The 24,170-nt window shown below is 41.8% G+C and overlaps 1 protein-coding gene across 1 annotated transcript; it reads left to right on the forward strand.

Annotated features, from left to right (window-relative positions):
* Nucleotides 1-680: 680 nt before the first annotated feature.
* On the forward strand, nt 681-9,169 carry LOC120438541 (E3 ubiquitin-protein ligase TRIM39-like). Its single transcript, XM_039608921.1, has 2 exons — nt 681-800; nt 7,088-9,169. Exon 2 carries the CDS (start codon nt 7,097-7,099, stop codon nt 8,747-8,749), a length of 1,653 nt encoding a protein of 550 aa, XP_039464855.1. The 5' UTR covers nt 681-800; nt 7,088-7,096; the 3' UTR covers nt 8,750-9,169.
* The last annotated feature ends 15,001 nt before the right edge of the window (nt 9,170-24,170 follow it).

Genomic DNA, 24,170 nt, shown 5'->3' on the forward strand with positions numbered 1-24,170 from the left:
CAAAACCAGTCGCAGCAGATGGCCGCCCCTCCCTGAGCCTGGTTTTGCTGGAAGTTTCTTCCTGTCAAAAGGGAGTTTTTTCATTCCACTGTCACCAAAGTGCTTGCTCATAGGGGGTAATATGATTGTTGGGTTTTTCTCTGTATGTATTATTGAAGGGTCTACCTTACAATATAAAGCACCTTGAGGCAACTGTTGTTGTGATTTGGCGCTATATAAATAAGATTGAATTGAATTGAATTGAACATTGATATAGCACATGGTTCATTTAGCTTTGTATGAAAAAATATGTTTTATAATTGTAAGTCAATGAGCTCTTTTTACTTTCTTACATTTCAGAGCCAGTACATTTTTACTTTTAGTTGAGTAAAGAAGTTTAATTAGTACTACAACTTTTCCTGGAGAATTTGTAACGGTAGTATGTGTACTTCTACTTAAGTACAGACTGTACCACTTTTACCACCTGTGTCTGAGACCTCCCTCAGTGTCCATCTGAAGCTCTCAGTCTGCTGTAGAAAAAGGAAATCCAGGTAAGTTTCTCCTGATCACCTGAGGCTGTCATTACTGTGTGAACTTTACCCACACACCATTCCTCACTCCTCCCACCCACTGCACAAACTCACTGAGTATAGACCGGCTAATTCCTGTAAAGGGAGAGGCAGGTAGAGGTGGAGCAAAGACGAGAAGGTCAAGGTCCTTTTCCAGAAGTTAAAGTGTACAGCAGCAGAGCTGCAGTTGAGTCCTGTTTGTCTCTAAAAGAAGATTCACCGGAGTCTATCAGGTTTCTCTCAGCAACAGTGGTGAGTGCAGCAGATCACACTTCCTGTTTCTACACAATCTTCACTTCACTCTTTTCACTTCATGTTGACTCATCACAGACACATTGGTTCATGTAACCACAGATCCATTGTACATACATCAAGCTGGTGTTTCGAACAGTCTCACTGTGGCACCGCTCAGGACTGTGGACTCAATTTGTGTGCTCTGGATTTCTGACTGACTCCACACTTCCTGTTTTGATTATGGTTTATTCATTACTCCCCTTTCCTATTAGGCTGATTCGGGATCTAATTGATTATTAGGATTACAGACATGAAAACAGCTATGTATTTTCTTTTTTGATATGTATATATATAACCTTTGACACTGTAAACCAGTAGATTTTGGTCAGTATTTCAAAAAGGCATTCAAACATTTTACAATGATTGCAGGGCTCCAATTTTGGTCGCCAATGTGTCCTAATTTCTCAATAGAGCAACTAAAAAAATCCTAGGTCGCACCGTTGCGACCAGCTTTTCGAGTAAAAGAAAAAGTCTCCGCAACTGGTCAAGTAACAGACAACATTATGCTCATATTGTGGTCTAAACCAATCAGAGGTAGTCAAGGGCAGAACGTTTCATATGCCGTTGTCCAAGGTAAGATCAGATATTAAGATAATTAGCTTGATGCCTTTGAGGGGTTTTTAATTTAGACTTTCTTTTTATTTTATATATCTTGAGTTATTTTAGTTTAAATTTCAACTTAGTGAAGCACTTTAAGTACAAGAACTTTTTCGGTAAAGTATTTATTGGACTATAAGGTGCACTTAAAATCCTTTCATTTTCTCAAAAATTGACAGTGCGACAGGGCAAAAAGTTAGTCTAGAGCCCTGGATTGTAATAATTGATTTAAACTTTGGTGGGAACCACTGGGATAGTTCCCATTTCTCAGGTATTAAACAAGGAGGTCCTGCTGCCCCTCTGTTAGTGCTGCATATACAAAATGAAAAATTTGAAAGCTCACCATCTGAGGTCAGGAAATGAAATGCTGTCAGCTACCAGATGATATAGCTGGCTAACCTTATTTCAAACAGACTGGAGGAAGAATTCCTGATTCTGATGTCAAAAAATTCATTTATCTAATTTTCACATACAGGCTTTATCATGTTGGCTTCTTCTATACAAACATCTATTCCCCACATAAATCTTTGATTTGGACCAACAAATATATTAATTACAAACATAGAATAATTCTAATTATGTATCCCAACATCCATATTTTTTTGATTTTCCAGCACCACTGAATAAAGATGTTCTCACAAATTCAATTAATATACTGGATAAAACATTCAATAAAACATTTCTGAGGTATATGATTCATTATCCTATAACTCCCTGCTGTCAGTTTTAATGGAACAGTCACTTTATAATATTAATGGGTCATTTATACGGATCCAATCAATTTATTAAAAACATAGAAATGATCTGGGTGAATCTTACACCTTCTGTAAAACAGTCAGCGATACAATTTCACATCTTTTTAACGACTGTATTTGTGTTCAGTTTTTAACACTTACTTCAACTTTATTAAAAGTTACAATATAAGGCGGTTATTTTTTAATGATAAAAAAGACTTGACCAAAGACCAAAGTCTTTCATTTTAAATTTTTTGATTCTATTTGGAAAATGTTATATTCATAAATGTAAGTGGTGTAATACAAAACCCAAATCACCTCAATTCAAACCTACCTGGAAACATTGAAAGGTTTAACAAATCTCAAAGCTGTAAAGTCTCAAGGTAATTTTAATGTTTTTAAAGATTGACTTTCAAATATCTGACATTTACCCCTTCTGTATGTTTCATTGTTTCTTTTTCTCTTTATTTCTCTTTATTTTCTCATTGCTGATGAATAAAAGCAAGATGTTTTTATTCATCAGTTGCTGTTCAAATGTGGCTGTGGCTTTCCAGTCGCCAGCCGAACATCCACATAAACAACAGCAACTGTTGTTGGACCCAGTACAGATTTTAAAGCTGGTGAGGCATGATTGCAGATGCCGTGCCGGTGCATCTGCCTCCCATGCAGTGGCACCGCAGACTCAGCCCTGCCACATACCCCCATCACCCAACTAAGGCCTGGGAGCCATCTGGCTGAACCTACACACCCACGAGCAGAAGAGGGAATCACCCCCAGGGAATTGTTAGTTCATGTGGCCGCCCTGCAGCGGTGACGAGGTTGCGCAGACCACACAGTGTGCGGTCAGTATGCTTTTCAGTATTTCAGCGCCCGGTCACCAGCTGCTCCCACCCGAGGAGTGAGGACAGTTGCGGAGGCAGGCTGCGTCCTGGCACTCGGATTGGTCCTGCAGTTCTTCCCACCAGCGGCGAGACACCGCCATCTGTTGCATGGCGGCCAACTTAGGCACCATTTGGGCCAGCTCATTCTCTGGCTGAAGAAGCTTCTTCTGCTCTAAGGCTACATTCTCACTGCAGGTCTTGATGCTCAATTCCAATTTTTTGCTCAAATCAGATTTTTTTGTCTGCTTGTTCACACTACAAACAAAATGTGACAGCAAACGCGCTCTAGTGTGAACCGTTCACGGCCCTCAAAGCGGCTCGCATGTGCAAAAGAAGACATCACACACAACGCACTCTGTTTAGACCCAGACCAAACAGTATTGTTTAACTGATGGCCTTTTTTTCTTTTTTTTTTTTTTTACCTGTCCCGTTTGGTTCTTTTGCCATCAGAATTATTGTCTAAAGGCGAAGAAAGATGCCCAACGGATTTACTTTACCAAATGGACCATCCCAGCCTTGCCGTAATGGTCCATCTGATTCACCTTTTATTGTTTATTTTATTTTCACTTGCTGAATACGGGACAGACTTGACTGGGGGAAGGAAAGGGGAGAAAGAAAGAGGGAAAGAAAAACAGCTGAGAAGAGGGACGGGGAAAAAGGGCAAAAAACCAAAAACCAACAGAATAAGCAGACTAAAAATACATATATCGATCACCTGGATCACCTGTTGAGAAAGAAAGAAGAAAGCAAGCAGGAGAAAACGAGAGTAATAAACATCATCACAATGATCTATGGGAATATGGCAGTAAATACTAAATATTAAACATTATTGTGCAGCACGTAAGATCGACAGCGCACAGTGTGCTTTGAGGTAAGAGCCAAAAAGGGTGTAGTTTGTGTGTGATCACCTGTGTGTACACCTGTGAGCATGGACGCGCTTGTTTTTTTGTTTGTTTTTTTAAAAGGTTCGTTCATGTAATGATCTGCTAGAGGGTGTGGGGGGCCACTGCCCCGTCCTCCAGGGCATGAAGCAGGTATGGAGGAGATCAAAACTCCAGACGTCCAGAGGCCCCCAGAACACAAGAGACCAAGGAAGACCAACAGAGGGGCAGCCGCGCCACTATCCCAGAAAGAGCTGAGGAGAGTCCCAGATGAGGGGTCACTCAGCAGCCGCGGAGCAGAAGCCGGGGGGGTTGCAGTGACGTGCCCGTGAGCTCTGCCGGCAGCCAGCTGTGCCTGAGTGACCGAGCTCCGGGCCGAGAGGCCGAGGGCACCCCGCCTCCGAAGTGGTCCGAGCGAGCCCCAGTTTAACTGATGGCCTTAATATAAAGACTTGTTTCGGACTTTACATTTGCCAATTTTGCATTAAGTTATAAAGTGATTTCGTTATTTACATATGGCCTAATAATTATCCTTATTGCTGTTTTAGAGGAGCGGTGCTTCAAAAGATATTTGCAGATTTCTTTCAGAATCTGCAGAATAGACAGTACAAATAAAATGTTCACAACATTGTCTTCCCAACAGTTTCATTAACATCCACACTAGATGGCCAGGAAGCATTCACAATGTCTTCTCCAGCGCTGATAATTGGCATCTGTCTTGTGTCAGTGACGTAAAAGACGGATTTAATGCGATATGACCGATATAGCGATATTCAAACAGCAGTCGCTTTCTAAAACATCGCATATGTATCAGATTCAGTACCACATGCGAAAGTGACCCAGGTCAGATTTGAAAATGATGGGATATGGGTCGCATAGGGTCAAAAAAGTCGGTTTTGATGCGCTTTCGCCTGAAGTGTGAACGTAGCCTAAGAGTAACTGGTGTTGACCCAGCCACACACTCAGTCAAAAACTGTTTCATCACGTACACTGTAAAGTTTGTCCTGTCGAGCATCCACGGGACACAGGTGTAGGGACAGCAATACAGCACACCAGCGGCACACGTTTGCCCAAATGCCCAGCAAATAGAATCGGGCCATTATGTGCTCCAGAGTTTTTTCACAACCCAAATGCCCTGCCATGGGGTTCGAATGAGCCAAACACTTTGTTGGACCAGGGTCTGCGTGCAGCCCTTGTCCATCAAAGCATGGTGAATACCCCCTTGACACCTTACCGGCACGCGGTATGTCGCTCCTGGACCGGGGACGGGCACTGGAGCGCCAGCAACACGGAACATCTGCCCCACCTCCATAAGCCGACATTCTCGGCGCAGGTGCCCCGGCCTCCCACACTGCCAGCAGTCCGGCCCCGGCGTCTGTGCGGCTCCCCGTGGCTCCGTGGCAACCTCGGCGGCTGCCAGGGTTCCGGCGGGAAGCAGCGGCCGGAACGGGTTCCTGAGGCTCCACCTCGCTGCCTGCTCCGTTCCCACAGGGCCGCCGTTCCTCCGCTGAGGCCTGGGCGGTGGAATACGGGCGCTCCGCCATGGCTCCTTGCGGCTGGGTCCCGGGTTCAGGCGCTGGCAGCAGACGCAACGAGCCTTTGCCTCGGGCAGGCCCCCCACGAACTGCTCGTGGACGATCAGATTTAGGAGTTGAGTCTCCCCAGCTGAGAGGCCCGGTCACAGCCACCTTGCTGCCACATCCTCCAGCTGCCGAGCCCATGCAAACAGCTGCTCCCCTCCCGTCATCCTGCTGGCCCGGAATTGACGGCGGTAAACCTCTGGGGAGAGGCCCAAACGATCCAGCACTGCCCGGCACACATCCACAAACACCCCCCACGAGCCAAGGGGCAACCCCAATGCTGCCGTCTGGGCCTCGCCTGACAGAAGCGGCAGCAGCCGGGCGGCCCATTCCTCCACCGGCCAGTGACAGGCCACCGCCTTGGCCTGGAAAGCCTCGATGAACACCAGCGGGTCCTCCCCATCCCTCATTCGGTGCAACGTCACCGATAGTGGAAGGGGGGGCGCCGGCGTGGCCGCAGTCGCCTGCAGCTGCCCCAGAGCCGCGGTCTGCTGCTCCGAGTGCTGGCGAAGCAATGCCACCTGGTGGTCCTGCGCGGCAGCCTGATGAGCCGCCATCGCTGCCATGTCCAACATCATCTGGCCCAAGATCTGCAGTGGTTGGCCGGGCAGCAGAGTCGCCGGGGGAGCAGGTGGAGCGGGCTGGGGATCAGACATCGCGCCAGGGTTTCGCCACCAGTGTAACATTTGTCCTGTCAAGCATCCACGGGACACAGGTGTAGGGACAGCAATACTTTTATTAATACTGTGGTTTTAAGGTTTCACTGGGACACCGTCACCTCCGCTCTGCTGTCACGTCCGCTCTTCCGCCTCCGACTGTCACTGTGAACATATAAAGAGTCACAATCACCTTCACTTCTCAGCACACCTGTTCACCCTGCCCCTGCGCTGCTTAGGGAGCTCACTGCGTCACTCCTAATCTGCAGCCGGCCAGAGACTACACCCATACACAAACTTAACAGTGTAGTGTATGTGTAATGCAGTGTAATGCAGATAGACAGAAACTGGTTCACCCGAAAGACAACACTCCAAAACACAGACTTAACAATGTGGTGTATGCTGTACAGTGTAGTGAGGAATGCTCAGACCTCTACTTTGGAAAGACAAAACAACCACTTCATAAACGCATGGCACAACATAGAAGAGCCACCTCCACGGGACAAGACTCGTCTGTCCATCTGCATCTAAAGGTCAAAGGTCAGTCTTTGAGGACACCAATGTTCACATTTTGGACAGAGAAGACAGATGTTTGAAAGAGGAGTGAAAGAAGCCATTTATGTCCACTGTGAACAACCATCTTTGGACCCAAGGAGGGGCTTATGACATGGACTGTCTGCCATCTATAATCCAGTTTTGAGATCCTTCTCAAACGCTTTAATACCTACTCATATCCTGGGCCATTTGACCTCAGGAAATCACATGATAGAGTCGGGCTAGGCCTCACATTGGGTTCACAAAGTCCAGACGTTTTTATTTCCAAGCTCCTTAAACTACTGATGCTTGTTTGTCTCTATTTAAAAAATAATTTAAAGTGAATTTTGAATAAAATTTGTTTCTTTTTTTTCTCCCGCAGAGTGCAGACATGTCTGCTGCCAGCAATCTGCGATCTGAAGATCAGTTTCTGTGCTGCATCTGTCTGGATGTGTTCACTGATCCAGTCTCTACACCATGTGGACACAACTTCTGCAAAAACTGCATCAGTCAGCACTGGGACATGAATCAGAGCTGTCAGTGTCCCATGTGTAAAGAAACTTTCAAAACTAGACCTCAGCTGAGGGTCAACACCTTCATCTCTGAGATGGTTGCTCAGTTCAGACGTGAAGCTCAGCAGAAAGCCAGCAGCAGCAGCTCAGAGCAACAAACTGCCAAACCAGGAGAAGTTCCCTGTGACGTCTGCACTGGAACCAGACTGAAGGCCCTGAAGTCCTGCCTGGTGTGTCAGACCTCCTACTGTCAGACTCACCTGGAGCCTCATCTGACAGTGAAAGGTCTGAAAAGACATCAGCTGATTGATGCTGCGGAGAACCTGGAAGACAGGATGTGCACGAAGCACGATAAACTTCTGGAGCTGTTCTGTAAGACCGACCAGACATGTGTCTGCATGCTCTGCTCTGTTTTAGACCACAAGAACCACGAGTTTGTTCCTCTGAGAGAAGAATATGAAGGAAAGAAGGCAGAGCTGGGGAAGACAGAGGCTGAGATTCAGCAGATGATCCAGAAGAGACGACTGAAGATTCAGGAGATCACAGAGTCAGTGAAGATGAGTAAAGATGCTGCAGACAGACAGAAAGCAGAAGGTGTTCAGGTCTTCACTGCTCTGATGGAGTCTGTTGAGAGACGCCTGAAGGAGCTCATAAAGGAAATCGAAGACAAACAGGAAACAACAGAGAAACAGGCTGAGGGTCTCATCAAAGATGTAGAACAGGAAATTTCTGAGCTGATGAAGAGAATCTCTGAGGTGGAGCAGCTCTCACGCTCTGAAGACCACCTCCACCTCCTCCAAAGCTTCTCCTCCCTGAAAGATGCTCCAGTCACCAAGGACTGGACAGAGGTCAGAGTCAATCCACCATCATATGAGGGGACTGTGGGGAGAGCTGTGGTTCAGCTGGAGGAGACACTCTGGAAAGACATGAAGAAGAAGCTGTTTGAGGCTGAGCTGAAGAGGGTCCAGCAGTATGAGGTGGATGTGACCCTAGATCCTGATACAGCTCATCCTGATCTCATCCTGTCTGATGATGGAAAACAAGTCTATGATAGTGATATGAGGAAGAATCTTCCAGACAACCCAGAGAGATTTTCTTACTGTCCCTTTGTTTTAGGAGAGCAGAGTTTCTCTTCAGGCACATTTTATTTTGAGGTTCAGGTTAAAGGAAACACTGAGTGGGATTTAGGAGTGGCCAGAGAGTCGATCAACAGGAAGGCAGAAATCACACTGAGACCTCAGGATGGTTTCTGGGCTGTAGTGCTGAGAAATGGAAATGAGTACAGTGCTTGTGCAGGGCCTTCATTCCCCCTCTGTCTTCAGTCTGGTCCTGAGAAGGTGGGGGTGTTTGTGGATTATGAGGGGGGTGTAGTCTCCTTTTATGATGTAGGTGCTGCAGCTCTGATCTACTCCTTTACTGGCTGCTCCTTCACTCACAAACTGCTCCCATTCTTCAGTCCCTGTAATAGTGGTAAAAACTCTGCACCTTTGATCATCTGTCCTGTCAATCAAACTGAGTGGATCAATGACTAATTTTATTTGATGAACTGATTGATTTTTCCATGTTCTCCACCTGGAGGTGTGGAGGAGAAAGGAGCAGGTGGAGCACAGACTGCTGTATCCTTCCAGTCACATCATTTTGATGTGATAATTATGTTTCCATATTCTGATGATTTGGTTTAAAGATAAACAGAGTTGGGGAATGGCTGCAATCACAGCATGAATAACATGGTGAAGGTTAACCTGTCATTAAAAATAGTTTGCACACATCTACATCACATCTGCAGAGGAGGGAGGGTGAACATGTTGGATAAAGGATGATGAAGATGGAGCTGCCAGGCAGGGGGAGAGGAGGATGACTCCGGCTGTGTCCCAATTCAGGGTATGCACGGTTGAAGTACGCACACTACGCGTACTGCGTACGGTGCGTACTACAAGTACGGGAAGTGCGGAAGTGCGAGGCTTGTGAAATGGGACGGTCTAGCCTTCGTCGCGCTGTTCAGGTTGCCTAGCAACCATGATACTAACCGCGGGAAATGTTTCATACAGCTTTGTGTGACAGAAATGAAGAAAAAAAATGTTCTGTTGGTCATTCATTTTTGTCATGACATCACTTTGATTAGTTGAGACCACAGGACTGTAAAACATGATTGTTGGGCTTCATTCCTGTACTGAAGAGTCATTTCAAGATTAGTTAGTAAATAACAATTAGCTAATGTTGTTCATTGGACTAAAGTCATCTCACTGTGGTAATGTTAATATAATATGGACAATATTATATGTATTGTCAGATTGTTATATATATATATATATATATATATATATATATATATATATATATATATATATATATATATATATAAGATGCAAGTAGCAGTTATTTATATCTCCTATCACCTTAAATCTTCAGTCAAAGACAAGTATCTCTGACAGTGTATATACAGATGTATTATATATAAGAGACAAACATTGTTCTTTTAATATGTTGGCATTATCAAATTTGGCTCAATGCTTACATATATGTGTAAAAAGAAAATGTACGAGCTGTGATAACTGTTTCTGATAGAATGAAGAGTAGACTGATATATTAAATATTCCTTTATTGGGTGAGAAAATCAGACCATGTCATAACTGCTTTAAGTCATACAGAATAGATATCAGAGCCTTAAACAGGCTGACTTCTGCTAAATGGGTCAAACTGGGCAGAAAGTATACAAACACATAACATCCTTATAGAATATGATGTAACACTATAGATCAACTTAGCTCAGAATATATAAAGCATATAAACAATTACAGCAATATGATGCAACAAACACAGCAGTGCTACTAATCCAAAATACTCAAAGCTTCATAGAACTGAAACAAACATTTATTTTTAGCTCCATTCTGCTGCTGATACATACTTTAGGTTTCTGAATATTAAACTTGTTGCTGCCTTTCATAGTGTGTAACTTGAAGGCCCTGAGTACTTTCTCCCACACTGAAAACACTGGGATGATAACATTATTTGAACATTACCTAATAAGACTGATTCAGGACAGACAATTAGTTATTTTAAACTTTTCTAGCAGTCCTTCACAAACAGGGAACAGTCTGTCTATTCTCTCCATCTGTCAGCTGCTGCTGGCTCTTCCTCCTCCTCTTCCTCACACAGAGAGAAATAAAAAGTAAGAAAAACTGCCCAAATCCAAATGTTTTTTTCTCCTAAACAGAAAACACAAGAAACAGAATTTAAGTGAAACAATCCAAAATTTTAAATGTAAAAAATCTTTCAATGTGATTTTTATTTTAAGAATGAAAAAGTATGTGTGGTTTCTGACAGCTTCAGACTCTGTTAGTCTGCATGTTGGACCCAGCCTGACACTGATTGCATGATGATGATTACAGAGTCATGCATCTGCACAAACTATAAAAACAATCTGAATATCATGCAGTGGGCTCTCTGAGTATGTGGGAGCATGACACAGGCTGTTGTACAGAAGCAAAGGCCTGTGTGTGACCACACAGTGGCGCTTTTACAATATAAAACTATTCCTAACATGTGTTGAAAGTAGATAAATGTTTGGAGAGACAAGCTTATGGAAGACTTGAAAGTGCAGCAGGAGCGAAACATGATGGACAAACTCAAAATGAAAGTCAAGTTCATTCGAAGCTAATTCTCTGAGGAGCTGCACATCTGTCTGCAGCTGTGGAAATAAAACTGTGATCACATATGCACCTAAAACCTGTTGTTTATACTATCTCATTATTTATTTCAAAAGAAATATCATAAAAATGAGCATCCACCCATCCATTTATCCAGTTCAGAGCTGCTGTGGGTGCTGGAGCCTATCCCACCTCTCACTGGGCGAGAGGTGGGTGCACCCTGGACAGGTCACCAGTGTATGGTAGGCAGTGTTGAGAAGGTTACTTTTAAAATGTATTTCACTAGAGATTGCAGAATACATTCCCCAAAACGTAGTTTGTAATCATTTCATTAAGTTACTCGGTGTGCATGAAGTATTCTGAATACTTTGGATTACTTGATAGGTTTTAATGCTTTTTACAACTACAAGAATGTAGTTTCTGTGTGATTTCTGTAATATCCCCCAGAAACCCATCCCCTTAGATACTGTGTCAGCTCCCAAACAGACAAAAAAAAGAAACAAACAAACTAAAACCCATCGAAAAACGACTTAAACTTTTAAAAAAAAATCATAAAGAAAAAACAATAGGGCAGCATGTCACGGGAGGGGGTGTAGCCAGGATTTTTGGTAGAGGCGCCATATGAAGAGGTGATAACTATTAGATTTATTAAACTGATGGGTATTACATTAGACTGCTGATTTATTGTGATTGGATGATATTGTTTTGTGATGTACTATACTGCTGAGTTAAGAAGAGAATATTGTGTGCAGAGAGTCAGGGCCTTTATGTTCTGATAGCAGAGGAGACAGACCACATTCTACAGGAGTTTTATCCCCACCACCTTGTTGGAAGCAGATAAACAGGGAGCTGAGGTCATAATTTAGGCGCCGTGTGAGAGAAAGAATGTGAATGTTTAGGCTGTTATGACCAGGTGGGGGCCACTAGAGGCTATAAGAGTCTGAGCAATGCTCCACCATTTCGAGATCGATGCTGTCTGCGTACAGTATTCATCTCCCACACGTGTTCATTAAAATCTTCGTTTGACCTTATCTCGTTGCACCAAGAGTGTTATTTTGAGTGGTCTCCTGCATCCCTCCTTAACTTTGAACCTTAACACTTTTCATTGTTTCCTCACCTGGAAGCAACATGAGGGAGCTCATGTATCGGATGTTACCAAACGAAGGCGTCTAGCCTGGATAGCATCTGTGAGATGAGCTGATATCCAGTTCTCTACCATCCACAGATATCTGTTGGTGTGCTACAGAAAATTTTCATTCAGGTAAGTTCTAAATATGTTCATATCACTCTTTAAAGCCTATTAATTTCATTTTTAATGCGGGTCTGAGGTCATAGCAAATTAGAACAAACATGCTACTGAGTGATTTTGCAGATATACCGTCTATTTATAGATTTGCTTATTATTTGGCATTATTGCAGGCAAACCAGCCTATGAAATGGATGAAACAAATTGTGACTGGGTTCCAACACTACACATGGGGCACTAAAAAATCCTACAAAATACACACCACTATGCCAATCAGATTACTTCTTCCATGTGAGGGTGAAAAGGTGACCCTTCTGGATAAGATGGCAAAGGTTTGCTGCGTTTTGGTGAACATGTGCCCCAGTGTGGTAGTAGAACCAGGGAAAAATGCACCAGTTAAATACTCTTAAAAGTCTTGTGCTGTTTATGTAGTGATAAGTTTTCAAAAGAGACAGTAAATTACAGAATGCTAGTATTGGGTGATATTATTTAAATGCTGTCACAATTTTATGTGAACATTTTGTCATTTGTAAACTATACATGACATTGATTCTACATTGTAACTGATGTGATGTTCTATAAAGTGGTTTTATTTTTATTTTTTTAAAGGCAAAAATTTGTTTGTTCCTTTATTCAACTGTTGCACAGTGGTACTTAGTAAGTACATATTTAGTAAATGCAAATTATTTACACGGCAGTGCACTTCAGGCATAAATGTGGAGCTCCTAAATAAAACATTATGGGTTATTCAGAAGAGAACTATGCTTGGAGAAATATTTTCCCATCAGTTGAGACAACTCCTCCACAGTAGCAGGTGGAACTTTTCTGTTTTGAGGACGGGTCCTTTTACCTGTCACTACAGATGGTCTGTTTATGTTTTGATCGAGAGCCTTTTTTTGGGCAGCTGAAGAGGAGAAGTCTATCTTATGGCCAACCTCTGGCTATATCTTGGTCACATTACCCAGCAAAACCCAGTATGCAGGTTCATCTGTAACAGTCCTTGTGCCACAGATCCGCACTGTTGCTTCTACTTTAAACAGAAGAGCAGCGACATGGCTGCAGGTCTCCACGACTCTGGCCACAGGTGCAGTGGGCGCTTCAACCTTCCCTGTGATGCTCACAGTGACCCATGGCTGCAATGCTGCAATTCAGTCTTTAAGAGTGCATTACCTGAAACACACACAGATAAAGTTAATTTAAAGACAAGAACTTCAATGAGCCAAGGACGACACAAATGTTTTTTTTATCTACTTGTAAATGCATTTATCATAAATGTAAGAAATAAAATGTTTAGAAAGTTAACACATACATGTAATTTTATTCTTTTTATGTATTGTGGTGGCAGATTTCTTTTCCCATGTATTAATCACATATTAAATCATATCACATTAGTTATAGTAATATCACTTTCTCACTTTACTATAGTCAGAGCACTCCTGTCACTAGTTTGCATGCATGCGGAAAGTTAACACAGTGAGGCCATTGTAGTGGGAGACGTTAAACAGATAGTGAGACTTCTTCTGCTTATCAGGGATGTAAATCCTTAGGTGAAGGCTAAGCAGAAAACAAGGTCATAATTCTCTCTGTGCGGGAGGAGGTATAGCCCCCCCGTGAGAGGGGTCAACATGTGAGTTTGTGGAATGTTCTTCGTCTGTGTGTCTGTATATATGATGTAAGGGCGGTGGCCACAATTCAGAGATGGTCCTGGTGTTTCACTGGGATGCTCTCTCCACATTGCAATGTGTTTATTAAACCCACTTCAAATCAAGCTCACTGGGTGTGTTGCAGGTTATTGTTAAATTTTCCACAACAATTTAGCGTTGTCGGGCAGGGTTCCTCAGGTGAGTTTCGCTGAATCACGGGCATGCGGTGACTGGACATCCTAAGGTAAAATTGCCTCAGTCCCACCGTTGTTTTCAAAAAGGGGGAACCACGACGTATGCTTCAGCGACTCACACATGCAGGAATTTTTAAAAGAACCAAGAGAGGCACTGCAAAGGATCTGCACCAGTGAGCTGTTCCAATTTGGGAGGATTTTTAATTGGACCGACAGGGAAAGCCTTGCTTCCTTACTGCTGCAATTATTGGGTGCAGGTTCTTAGAAACTCAGTTTGGGTATTCTAGTGTGTATTCTTGTTGCAGCGGTAAGTGCAGGATCTTAGAAGCTCAACAAGTTTTTATTTTCTTTTAATTTGTTGGCCATGGAGTTTGGTCTGGTCAAAATCTCCAAGTGTGTGGAAGATGGTTGTGTGAAAGAAAGAGATGCCGACAGAGAAAAGAGGATTTTTGTGTTTTGGGGGGTTTTTTGTTTTGTTTTTTGGACTGACCACTGGGAGGGAAACCTCAGGAATACGACACCTGATTTCAGGAGTGTCATGGTAAGGACTCTTTCCTTAGTTTACGGTGTTTAGCACTTATGGTAAAGCCATGTCTCCTCTTTAAAGATCTGTGTGAACACTCCTGAGTACACTGAGGCTGCTCTGATATCGATCCCACACTCTGTCAGGTCTGATTCATAGAAGATCAGGTTTCCTTTCTGCAGCTGATCAAAAGCCAGTTTTCCCAGAGACTCCATCATCTTCCTGCTCTCTGGACTCCAGTGTGGATCTGTCTCAGCTCCTCCATCATACTTGACCTTCTTCACTTTGGCCTGAACCACCAGGAAGTGGATGTACATCTCAGTCAGGGTCTTGGGCAGCTGTCCTTCCTCTCTGGTTTTCAGCTCATCCTCCAGAACTGTAGCAGTGATCCAGCAGAAGACTGGGATGTGGCACATGATGTGGAGGCTTCGTGATGTGGGAGATGATCCTGCTGGCCTGCTCCTCATCTCTGAATCTCTTCTTGAAGTACTCCTCCTTCTGTGGGTTGGTGAACCCTCTGACCTCTGTCACCATGTCAACACATTGCGGAGGGATCTGATTGGCTGCTGCAGGTCGTGTTGTTATCCAGAGGTGAGCAGAGGGAAGCAGTTTCCCCCTGATCAGGTTTATCAGCAGCACATCCACTGAGGTGGACTTTCTAGGATCAGTCAGGATTGTAGTTTTGTGGAAGTCCAGAGGAAGTCGACACTCATCCAGACCATCAAAGATGAACACAACCTGGAAGTCTTCAAAGCTGCAGATTCCTGCTTCTTTGGTTTCAGTAAAGAAGCTGTTAGAGTGAATTGTTAAATGTTTGTCATTTTTATGCTTACCATCTCTACAAAAGGAATTCCACTGTCCCGCTCCCCAGATTCTCGATGTTCTGAGTGAGGGGCTGTAGTCTTTTATTACAAAAGTGAATGGAAATATGAACTGGATGTCCTGGTTTGCTTTGTCTTCAGCCCAGTCCAGGGTGTATTTCTGTGTTAAGACTGTTTTCCCAATGCCAGCCACTCCCTTTGTCAGCACTGTTCTGATTGGTTCATCTCTTCCAGGTGAGGCTTTAAAGATGTCTTCTTGTCTGATTATTGTTTCTGGTCTGTCTGGTTTCCTGGATGCTGTTTCAATCTGTCTGACCTCATGTTCAGCATTGACCTCTGCAGTCCCTCCCTCTGTGATGTAGAGCTCTGTGTAGATCTGATTCAGAAGGGTTGGGTTTCCCGCTTTAGCGATGCCCTCAAACACACACTGGAACTTCTTCTTCAGTGCAGATTTAAGCTTATGTTGATGAACTGGAGCAGAAAGTTCTAAATAAACGCAAAGCAAATCAGATCAATGAATACATCATTCAGCAAAAATTCCAACATTTCATTCCATCAAAGAATGAGTGATTCTTTGGTCGATTAAAGAGTGATTCAATACATGCTGTTTAATCACTTGAGACATTAATAAATGCTAAAATTCAATCCAGAAGCATAAATATTCATCTTACTACTCTGTAGATGGTCAGCCAGCTTCTCCTGATTCATTCTCCTCAGGAAGTGCACTGTGATCTTCACAAATGCCTGTCTGCTGCTCCTCCTCTGCTCGTCATCCTCGCCCTCCATCCTCCTCATCTTCCATCTGACTCTCTAAGCATTCTCGGTAATCTGGATTCAGAACCTTCTTGAGCTTTTTCATCTCATTTTTCACAAAAGCGATGATGTTGTCCTCCAGCAGCTGGAAAAGAATACTTTATGAAACCAAATCAGGCTGAAACCCTGTAGGAAAATATCAAATCCATGTTGAAATCTGTGTTGAACTGGTGTAAAAAGAACAGCATAAAGATGACTGAACAGAACAAATGGAAAAGTAGATGTTGCACATGTACAGACCATAAATATGGAGTCCAGCTGTATTTGATGCTGCTGGGAAGACTGACCACTGGGAAGCTCAGAGCTTTCCTGATCAACTCGTTGGAGGAAACATGAAAAATTAATTCAAATGAACAGTGAAGGGTCAGTTAGAGATATTTAGACGAAGACTCTGATTTGAGTGACTCTGTGTAGTTGAAAAAGTTCACCAGTACTGTTGATCCCAGTAAGAATCAAAAGGTAAACTCAGTGTTTTCCTTTAAATTTGAGTATTTGCAGAGTTCTGCCGAGGGTCTGTGCTCAGAAAACCTCATCTGATGTCTAACAGGTTAAGCTACTTAGTGTGGTACATCTGATTAATAATTAGTAGTTCATTCCATAAAAACTCATTGAGTTCCTAATATCTAACTCTATCTGAATGTTTTGTAAAATAACTGAGCTAAAGGGAATAATGTATATCTGTAGCAGGGTTTTAATAGTTTTGCAATTTTCATTAGTTTTTATTTTTATTTCGTTTTGACTTCAGATTTTCAATTTTATATTAGTTTTAATTAGTTTTTACCAATTGTTTGCTAGTTTAGTTTAGTTTTTATTTTTTGGAAAATCCTTAGTTTCAGTTTAGTTTTGATTAGTTTCAGTTATAGTTTTAGTTGTGTTTGCAATAAAGTGTAACAAAATCCCAGTTTCATCATATCAGTCATTCTCTTCTGCTTATCCTTGGGTATGTTGCTATTCCAGCTACCATACCCTGCACCCTGGACAGGTCGCCTGTCTGTCGCAGGGCTAACACGCACAGACAGACAACTCACATTCCCACCTATGGGTTCTTTAAATAAATAAATAAAGGCAGATGAACAACCATTGATACCAGGCAACTATAAAATGTATATCTTGGCCCCAATGAGACTATTAACTCTTGCAGCACCGGGTGTTAAGGCAATTGACTCACACAGTTATGTAGATATCCCAGTCCTGTTGTCTCGGGATGCATCACGCTGCCTTGCCTGGTGTTAGCTTCTGTTTCTGGGGATGAGGGTTGGGCGTGCTCCCTTACCTTCTCCAGGTAAGCTAGGTTAGCCTTCTTGTGTGAACTTTTCAAGTGCACTTTAAGGTTTGTGGGATTTTTTTCCCTTTAGAAATGTCCCTCATAATTTGTCTCGTTCCACTACAAGACACTTGCTTTATCCAAAACACAGTCATATTCAAAGTAATCCCAAATTGGACTCTGGCGCTTTCTCCAGACTTTTCCTGACATGATTCTGCGCGTGGACGGAGCGGCAACACAGACGACTCGACTAACGTACTGCCACCTGCTGGCATAATGAGACACAGCAAGAAAAAAACCTGGAAACTAAACTTCTTTTTTACCCTTGACTATTGTGTGACACGCACACATCAACGAAAACTAAACGCATTTTTGCTATAAATTCAGTTAATTTTAGTTAGTTTTGTGAACACTCATTACAGTTTTAGTTAGTTTTCCTTTTTTTGTTTTTATTTTTATTTCCGTTAACGAAAATGTTTTTTCACTTCTAGTTTTCGTTATTTCGTTAGTTTTCGTTAACGATAATAACCTTGATCTGTAGATTATTTAAGCAGCACATGCAAAAGTTTACTTCCATACCACCAATGAAGTAATTTTTTGTTTAATTTTTGTTTTGTTTTTCCTTTTGTGTTTTGTTTATTTCAGTCTCAAATTTTAATGGTTTCTAAGCCCCCATAAGTTGAGGTCATATCAAAGTGTAATTATTATTTTCATTTAGGCGCTCACAACAAACTTCAACTACATCAGTTTTACAACCACTCAACATGTAAGAATCAAAAGCAAAATCTGTTATTTAGTCAGTATTGTTATTTTTTATAATTAACTGTGAAAACCAGCCTTATGGGGTTAACAGTTGTTTCAATAAACTGATTTCATTATCTATGATGTAGAGGTAAAGAAACAAGCATTGTTACCTGGATATTTAATGACATGTGTACACTGCAGTTTATTTCCAACAAAAGGAAGTATTTACATCAGTTCTCAAATAGTTAAAGTTACTATCAGCTCACCTCTCTGCAGTAGAGGGATGTGTTCCTCTAAAGGTAATGGGAAAATCTTTGGACTGGTCACTCTTTAAGGAAACACAGCTGGATTCAGGTCCAAGTCCAGGCTCAGCAGGTCTTCCACAGATTCTGTTAGAGAAGAAAAAATGTGGTTTAATTTCCAGCTACAGGAGCTAATGAAGAATTAGAATACCTTCATCTTTCCAAAGAAAGCTGGTACGGTAAGCTCAGCTCAGTGTTTTGCTGTGAGTTTACAGGTTTGCAGCGTTCTGCTAAGTGAAGCGACAGTTTGCAGATGCTTTGAAGAAAACTGTGAGAGCCAAGGCTTTCTTAAACTGACAAAAAAAAAATTCCGTAAACAAATATGTCATCTATTTCAAGCAGGGCGTCATTAGGATCTTGAATTACTGCACATGAGACATTTAATGGAGTTAGAAGTTAGCAGGAAGTTAGCGTGCTAGTTTCCACCTAAAATTGATATAGCATCTTCTGACTGAGAGATTTCTGAAAAAATTAAAACATACAGCTCTGCTATCAACATGGGAATAGAGCAGCTGCAAGAGAATTCAACATTAATGAATCAATGGTACGGAAGTGGAGGACGCGAGAAGAATGAGTTGAGTAAAGTTACTCACAAGACTTATTTGTAGGGCTGCACGATTAATCGTTAGAAAATCGCGATCTCGATTCATACTTATGTGCGATCTCATTTCCAAATGACAACGATTTTTTTAAAAAAAGAAAAAAAAAAAAGACGACGACGATTGTACCGCATTTTGATCCGGGACGTAATCTGCATGAAAACAAGCGCTCACTCTTCCTGCTCAACAAATGACAAGGGCGGAGCCTTATACCACGTGATACAGAAGCTGTGCCGTGATGCTCAAATTGGCAGGAAAAAACAACGGAGAACACGTCAGGGATGACGAGAAAGTGACAGGAGAAAATCCGTCCCGGTCAACCACCCAAACATCAATAACGGGAACCTTATACAGCGCTTCCCTATCCGGTTGTTCAGTCTGACGTCACTGGCCGTGTCTGGGCTTAAACTCCGCTGCAGGTCCATATATCAAACGATCACTGTCCCAGATAGCAAGGAAACATTGAAACAATGTTGAGTCAAAATATCACGTCATTGAAGCAACGTTGAAGTGTGACGTTGACCCAACATCACTCTTGCACCCATTTTTAACGTTGAAACAACGTCAGGTTTTGATGTTGAATCAATGTTGAAACCTGACATTGATTCGATGTTATATTTTCTAACACTGTTGACATTGAAACAATGTCAGATTCTGATATTGAAACACTGTTGAGTTATGGTATTGATTTTCCACCTCTTTTGCACAGTTGCTTTTTATTGAAAAAAACAAAAAAAACAAAAAAGGTCAATAGACATGTATCATTTGCAAAATACTTTATTAAAAGACAAAGTTTCCTATTTACATTTCTATGTTTCACGTCACTTTTATTATTTACTCCGGGATGGGGATGGATGATGTGCGTCCTGCGCGCCACCCGCACGATCTGGAGCATATCTGAGCCATTTCTGGACTGCTTGAGCAAAGACCAACTCAGACATAGAGTTCGCCCCTACCTGCTGCGCCAGGCCATCTAGGACAAAAATAGACACACACACAAAAAAAACAAAGACAAAAAAAGGGAATTAGAGCACATGAATAAGCTCTTGTTAATTGTCTTCAGCAGGGAGAAAGTATGTAAACTCCTAGGCTGATAAACATGAAAGTCACCAGGCGGAAATCAGCAAACTGCCGCATTTGATTCCCAAAGAGCTATAAGCTGAAAATGTGATATGTCTCAGCATGGTGTGCCGTGTATCCTAAAAAGAAAAAAAAAAAAAAGAAAACATGGGGTCCTCGGGCTGTACAAAGTGTACAACCCGAGGACAAAACAAGTCAAGACCAAAGACTACATCTCCAGATTAACCGGACATGAAAGTCTTGTTATTAAGAAAGACAAAGTAATATAGCAAAAAAAAAAAAACATAGGAAATGTGAAACGCACCCAGCACATCAATTGATCCCTTTATTGTTCACTTTAGGCTCATAAAACTACAATAAATGTTAAAACTTATCAAATATGCATCTGCACAGCGCTGTCTCTTTAAATGCCCTTTTTGCTTTGTCTGGTCCTTTTTTTCCCTGCCCAGTTGAGTACAGAGGCCAGCTCCTTTGTAATGGCATAAACCATTACACGGCGGACTCGCACCTCCAGTGTGGTCCAGCAGCACCAATCAACGCAAAGCGTCTCACCTATAGACACATTTTAAGAGATGGAATTAGCGTGTCTCATGTCTTAAATGTGTATGCAAGTGCTTGTGTGTTTACTTCATGTAATTGATGATAGAAACATGTCATTTAGTTTTCCTAAAGCCTGATTTTCAAGTCATACAAAGAATAAACCAAAGTATTGGCAGTACAATGTATTTCTATTCCCTTTTGTTGGATATTCATTTGTTAGTTCTTGTAATTGCTAAAAGTGTTTACTAGTTTTTGCCTGTCACATATATTTGTTATACCATGTAAACTGTGAAATTCCAAGATTTTCAAACTTGCCTTGTAATAGTGGCCTCACAGAGTCTCTGGAATCTGCAGGAAAAAAAAAAAATCACAACAAGATGACATTCAGGAGTATAAATTGGGTTGTTTTTTTTTTTTAGATAAGAGTACAATGACATTGTGATGCAGCTTTAAAGCTTTTTTAAAAGCATACCATCTATAGGGAAGACATCAGACTCTGCATGCTGGCGAGATCGCAAAGCTGTGTCGGTTTGTGCCGGAGTGGCGAAAGGTGCCGGAAGCTGGGTGGGGCATTATGATGGTTGCTATCAGTGGGCTGGGGGCAGACTGCGGAGTGATGAGGGCTGTTTAGAAAAAGATAATTTTTAAGTATTTAAGAATACAGACAACTTGTCAAAAGTTTCCTTGTGTCAGACACAGATATGTACACAGACACTAGACAGTATTATATTACCTGGTATTTTCACTCGAGGGGCCTGGGGAAACCGTTTTTTGTAGACTGCTCATCCTCTGAGTCCGTATATGTGTACAGGGATTTGTTCTAAAGAAAAGAAATTAAAACGGTCTTAAGTAATTGTAAATATGCTTTTGGCATATTGTTTCCTAAAGTTAGTTTGATTTCTAACAACACACACAGGAAACAGAGACGTGCAAGAATGTACAGTATACAATGAATTTTTGAAGTGCACAAGTGTACACGGCTTTGCATTTTAAAAGTTTACAAACTTCCACTTTTGGACTATATTATGTGGTGATATTGCAGTATGCAAGCACCACAGATATGTATAAAAGACAAGATCATAAATTCTTAACAATCAAAGATATGTTTGTGAATAAAAGGTTTTACTTGTGCTTTCTTTTAAGACTGGTCTGGGTTTCTTCTTCGGACTGAAGGTCAGACGTATCACAGCGTTCACGTGGATATCTCTGAAGACTGCGTTCTGCTTCGTGAAATGTGCCTGAAATACAAACACAATGTACGGCCAGACATACATTACGTGTGGACAAAAGGTGCAAACGCATAGAAAAATCAGCGTTTTCAAGAATACGCTGGTACGTGTGGACGTAGCCTTATTCATTATTCAAGGCACAAACGGAAAGTCATATGCGCGTGCAACGTACAGTCACGTGGGCATGCTGCGTGAGCATTCAAACTGAGTCTAAAGTTTTCGTAATGCGAATTGAAGCGAGTGCTCTCCAATCATCAAAAGTAACAAAGTCATTGAACACGTTTATACAGTTAACTTTACGTTTATCAATCATATATCACAGATTTAGAATTTTTTGTAGTACTAAGCAACTACAGAGCGAAAGTCTGGGTCAAGCGCTGAGGCGACGGCAAGAACAAAGGAAACCTCGAAGCGTTAAAGCTAGTTTTGTAAGGGAATATAACGAAGAAATTATGAAACTAAAATGTTTTCTTTGTTGATATACTTTGTTCGCAGTGCAATTTATTTGTTGCCGGATTGTAAGAAGTAGACACAATTTCGGGCACCCACATTTTGTGGGAGCAACGTAAATAACAGTAAAAAACTTGTTAATGTACAACATTAACGAGTTTTTTACTGTTATTCAAATGCAAACATGGAAATAGCGAGTAGGAAAAAAAAATCATTCATTCTTACCTTATACTAATCGTGGTGCAGGCCAGTGCAGTGCATGACCTGATGCCTTCTCCGGTCAATTCCGCTGAGAGTAAATCAAATGTCCCGCTCTACTGTAGAAGACAATGAATACCTGGGGGGATGTACCAATGTGAGAGGGGTGCTACAGAATAGTCCAAGTGATCGCTGCTTTAATTTCCCGGTCAACTATACATAAATTGCACGTAGACATGATTTTTTAAAGCTGGTGAACTAGACCAAGTCATTGATAACAAATGAACAATAAATCTACTTTCTCTGGTACTTTATACCCGATCAGTTGCAATGCAATTTAATGCTCAACTACAAATCGATGGTTTTGATGGTGACCGAGCCGAATGATCGTCAACTATAAATAGACGTTTTCTCGACGTTGTTGTTGTCACCTGGTCGACTATAAATAGATCAAATATCAATGACAAAAAAACAACGGTGAATCAATATCGTTACAACGTCTCTATAGTAAGACCGTCGGTTTACCACAGTATTTCAATGTTGTTACAACATTGGCATTTCAACCCCGACCATATACGACGGTTCGGATGAAAAATCAACATAGATTCAATGTCGTCTTGCTATCTGGGGTGGCATTACTGAGAGTTGAAAAACTGTCTAAAGTCTTTCATCTTTAATAAAATGATCAGTGTTCTGCTCTACCAGGTGTAACAATTGAGTTTAACATCCAGGCATCCATGAAAAATGGAATTTATGACATTTAACGGCGTTAGAAGTTAGCAGGAAGTTAGCTCGCTAGCTTCCATCTAAATACAATATAGCATGTCCTGACTGCGGGGGTTTAGAAACAAATTCAAACGTACAGCTCTGCTATCAATTCCAACATAAATGAAGACAGAAAACTAAACAGCAGTGACGTTTGTAGGGTTACTGAAGTTTGGCTAGCTGGTATATAATGATGTGCTACGTGACCGCTAGCGACACAGCTATGTTAGCATAATATAAACAAGCTAACTTTTTTTCCACTCGATAAAAGTTAACGTGAGTGTTCTCGGTGGTCAGGAACAAATGTAATCGCATGGCAGGATGCTGTAAAAGGACTAAACTTCAGCCAGGAGAACAAGTGAGATAATCCATCCACAATACGAGGTTAGTCATTCATATACTGCTGCATGGGCTGTGCTGTAGTTACATCGTAAGGTGTTAAAAACTGAGCTTAAATAAATGATTAGCGGTAATAAAAGCCGAGGGAGGTCAACAGTGATCACTGACTGTTTTATGAGCTTTTTGAGATTAAATAGAAGAAAATACAAAACATTAAACATGTTAACAACACAAAAGCCATATTAAACGCAGACTACTTTAGGCCCGGAAGTAGGATTCGTCACGTCATCACTGAACAACTGGATACACGTCGAACTCCCGCAGGCACAAAGAAATTACGGAGGCTATTACTCATCACCTGACCAAAGATATATCAACACTGTGCAAAACGAGGGATTTAGGAAAATGATCAACACCCTAGACAAACGCTACACCGTGCCATCCCACAACTATTTTTCTATTGTTGCACTACCTGCTCTATACACGCAGTGTCCAGCAACGGTGGAGACGGAATTTCAAGCAGTACAACATTTTGCGGCAACCACAAAATGTGAGG

The sequence above is a fragment of the Oreochromis aureus genome, linkage group 3 (assembly GCF_013358895.1).
Source record: "Oreochromis aureus strain Israel breed Guangdong linkage group 3, ZZ_aureus, whole genome shotgun sequence".
NCBI classification, from domain to species: Eukaryota; Metazoa; Chordata; class Actinopteri; order Cichliformes; family Cichlidae; genus Oreochromis; species Oreochromis aureus.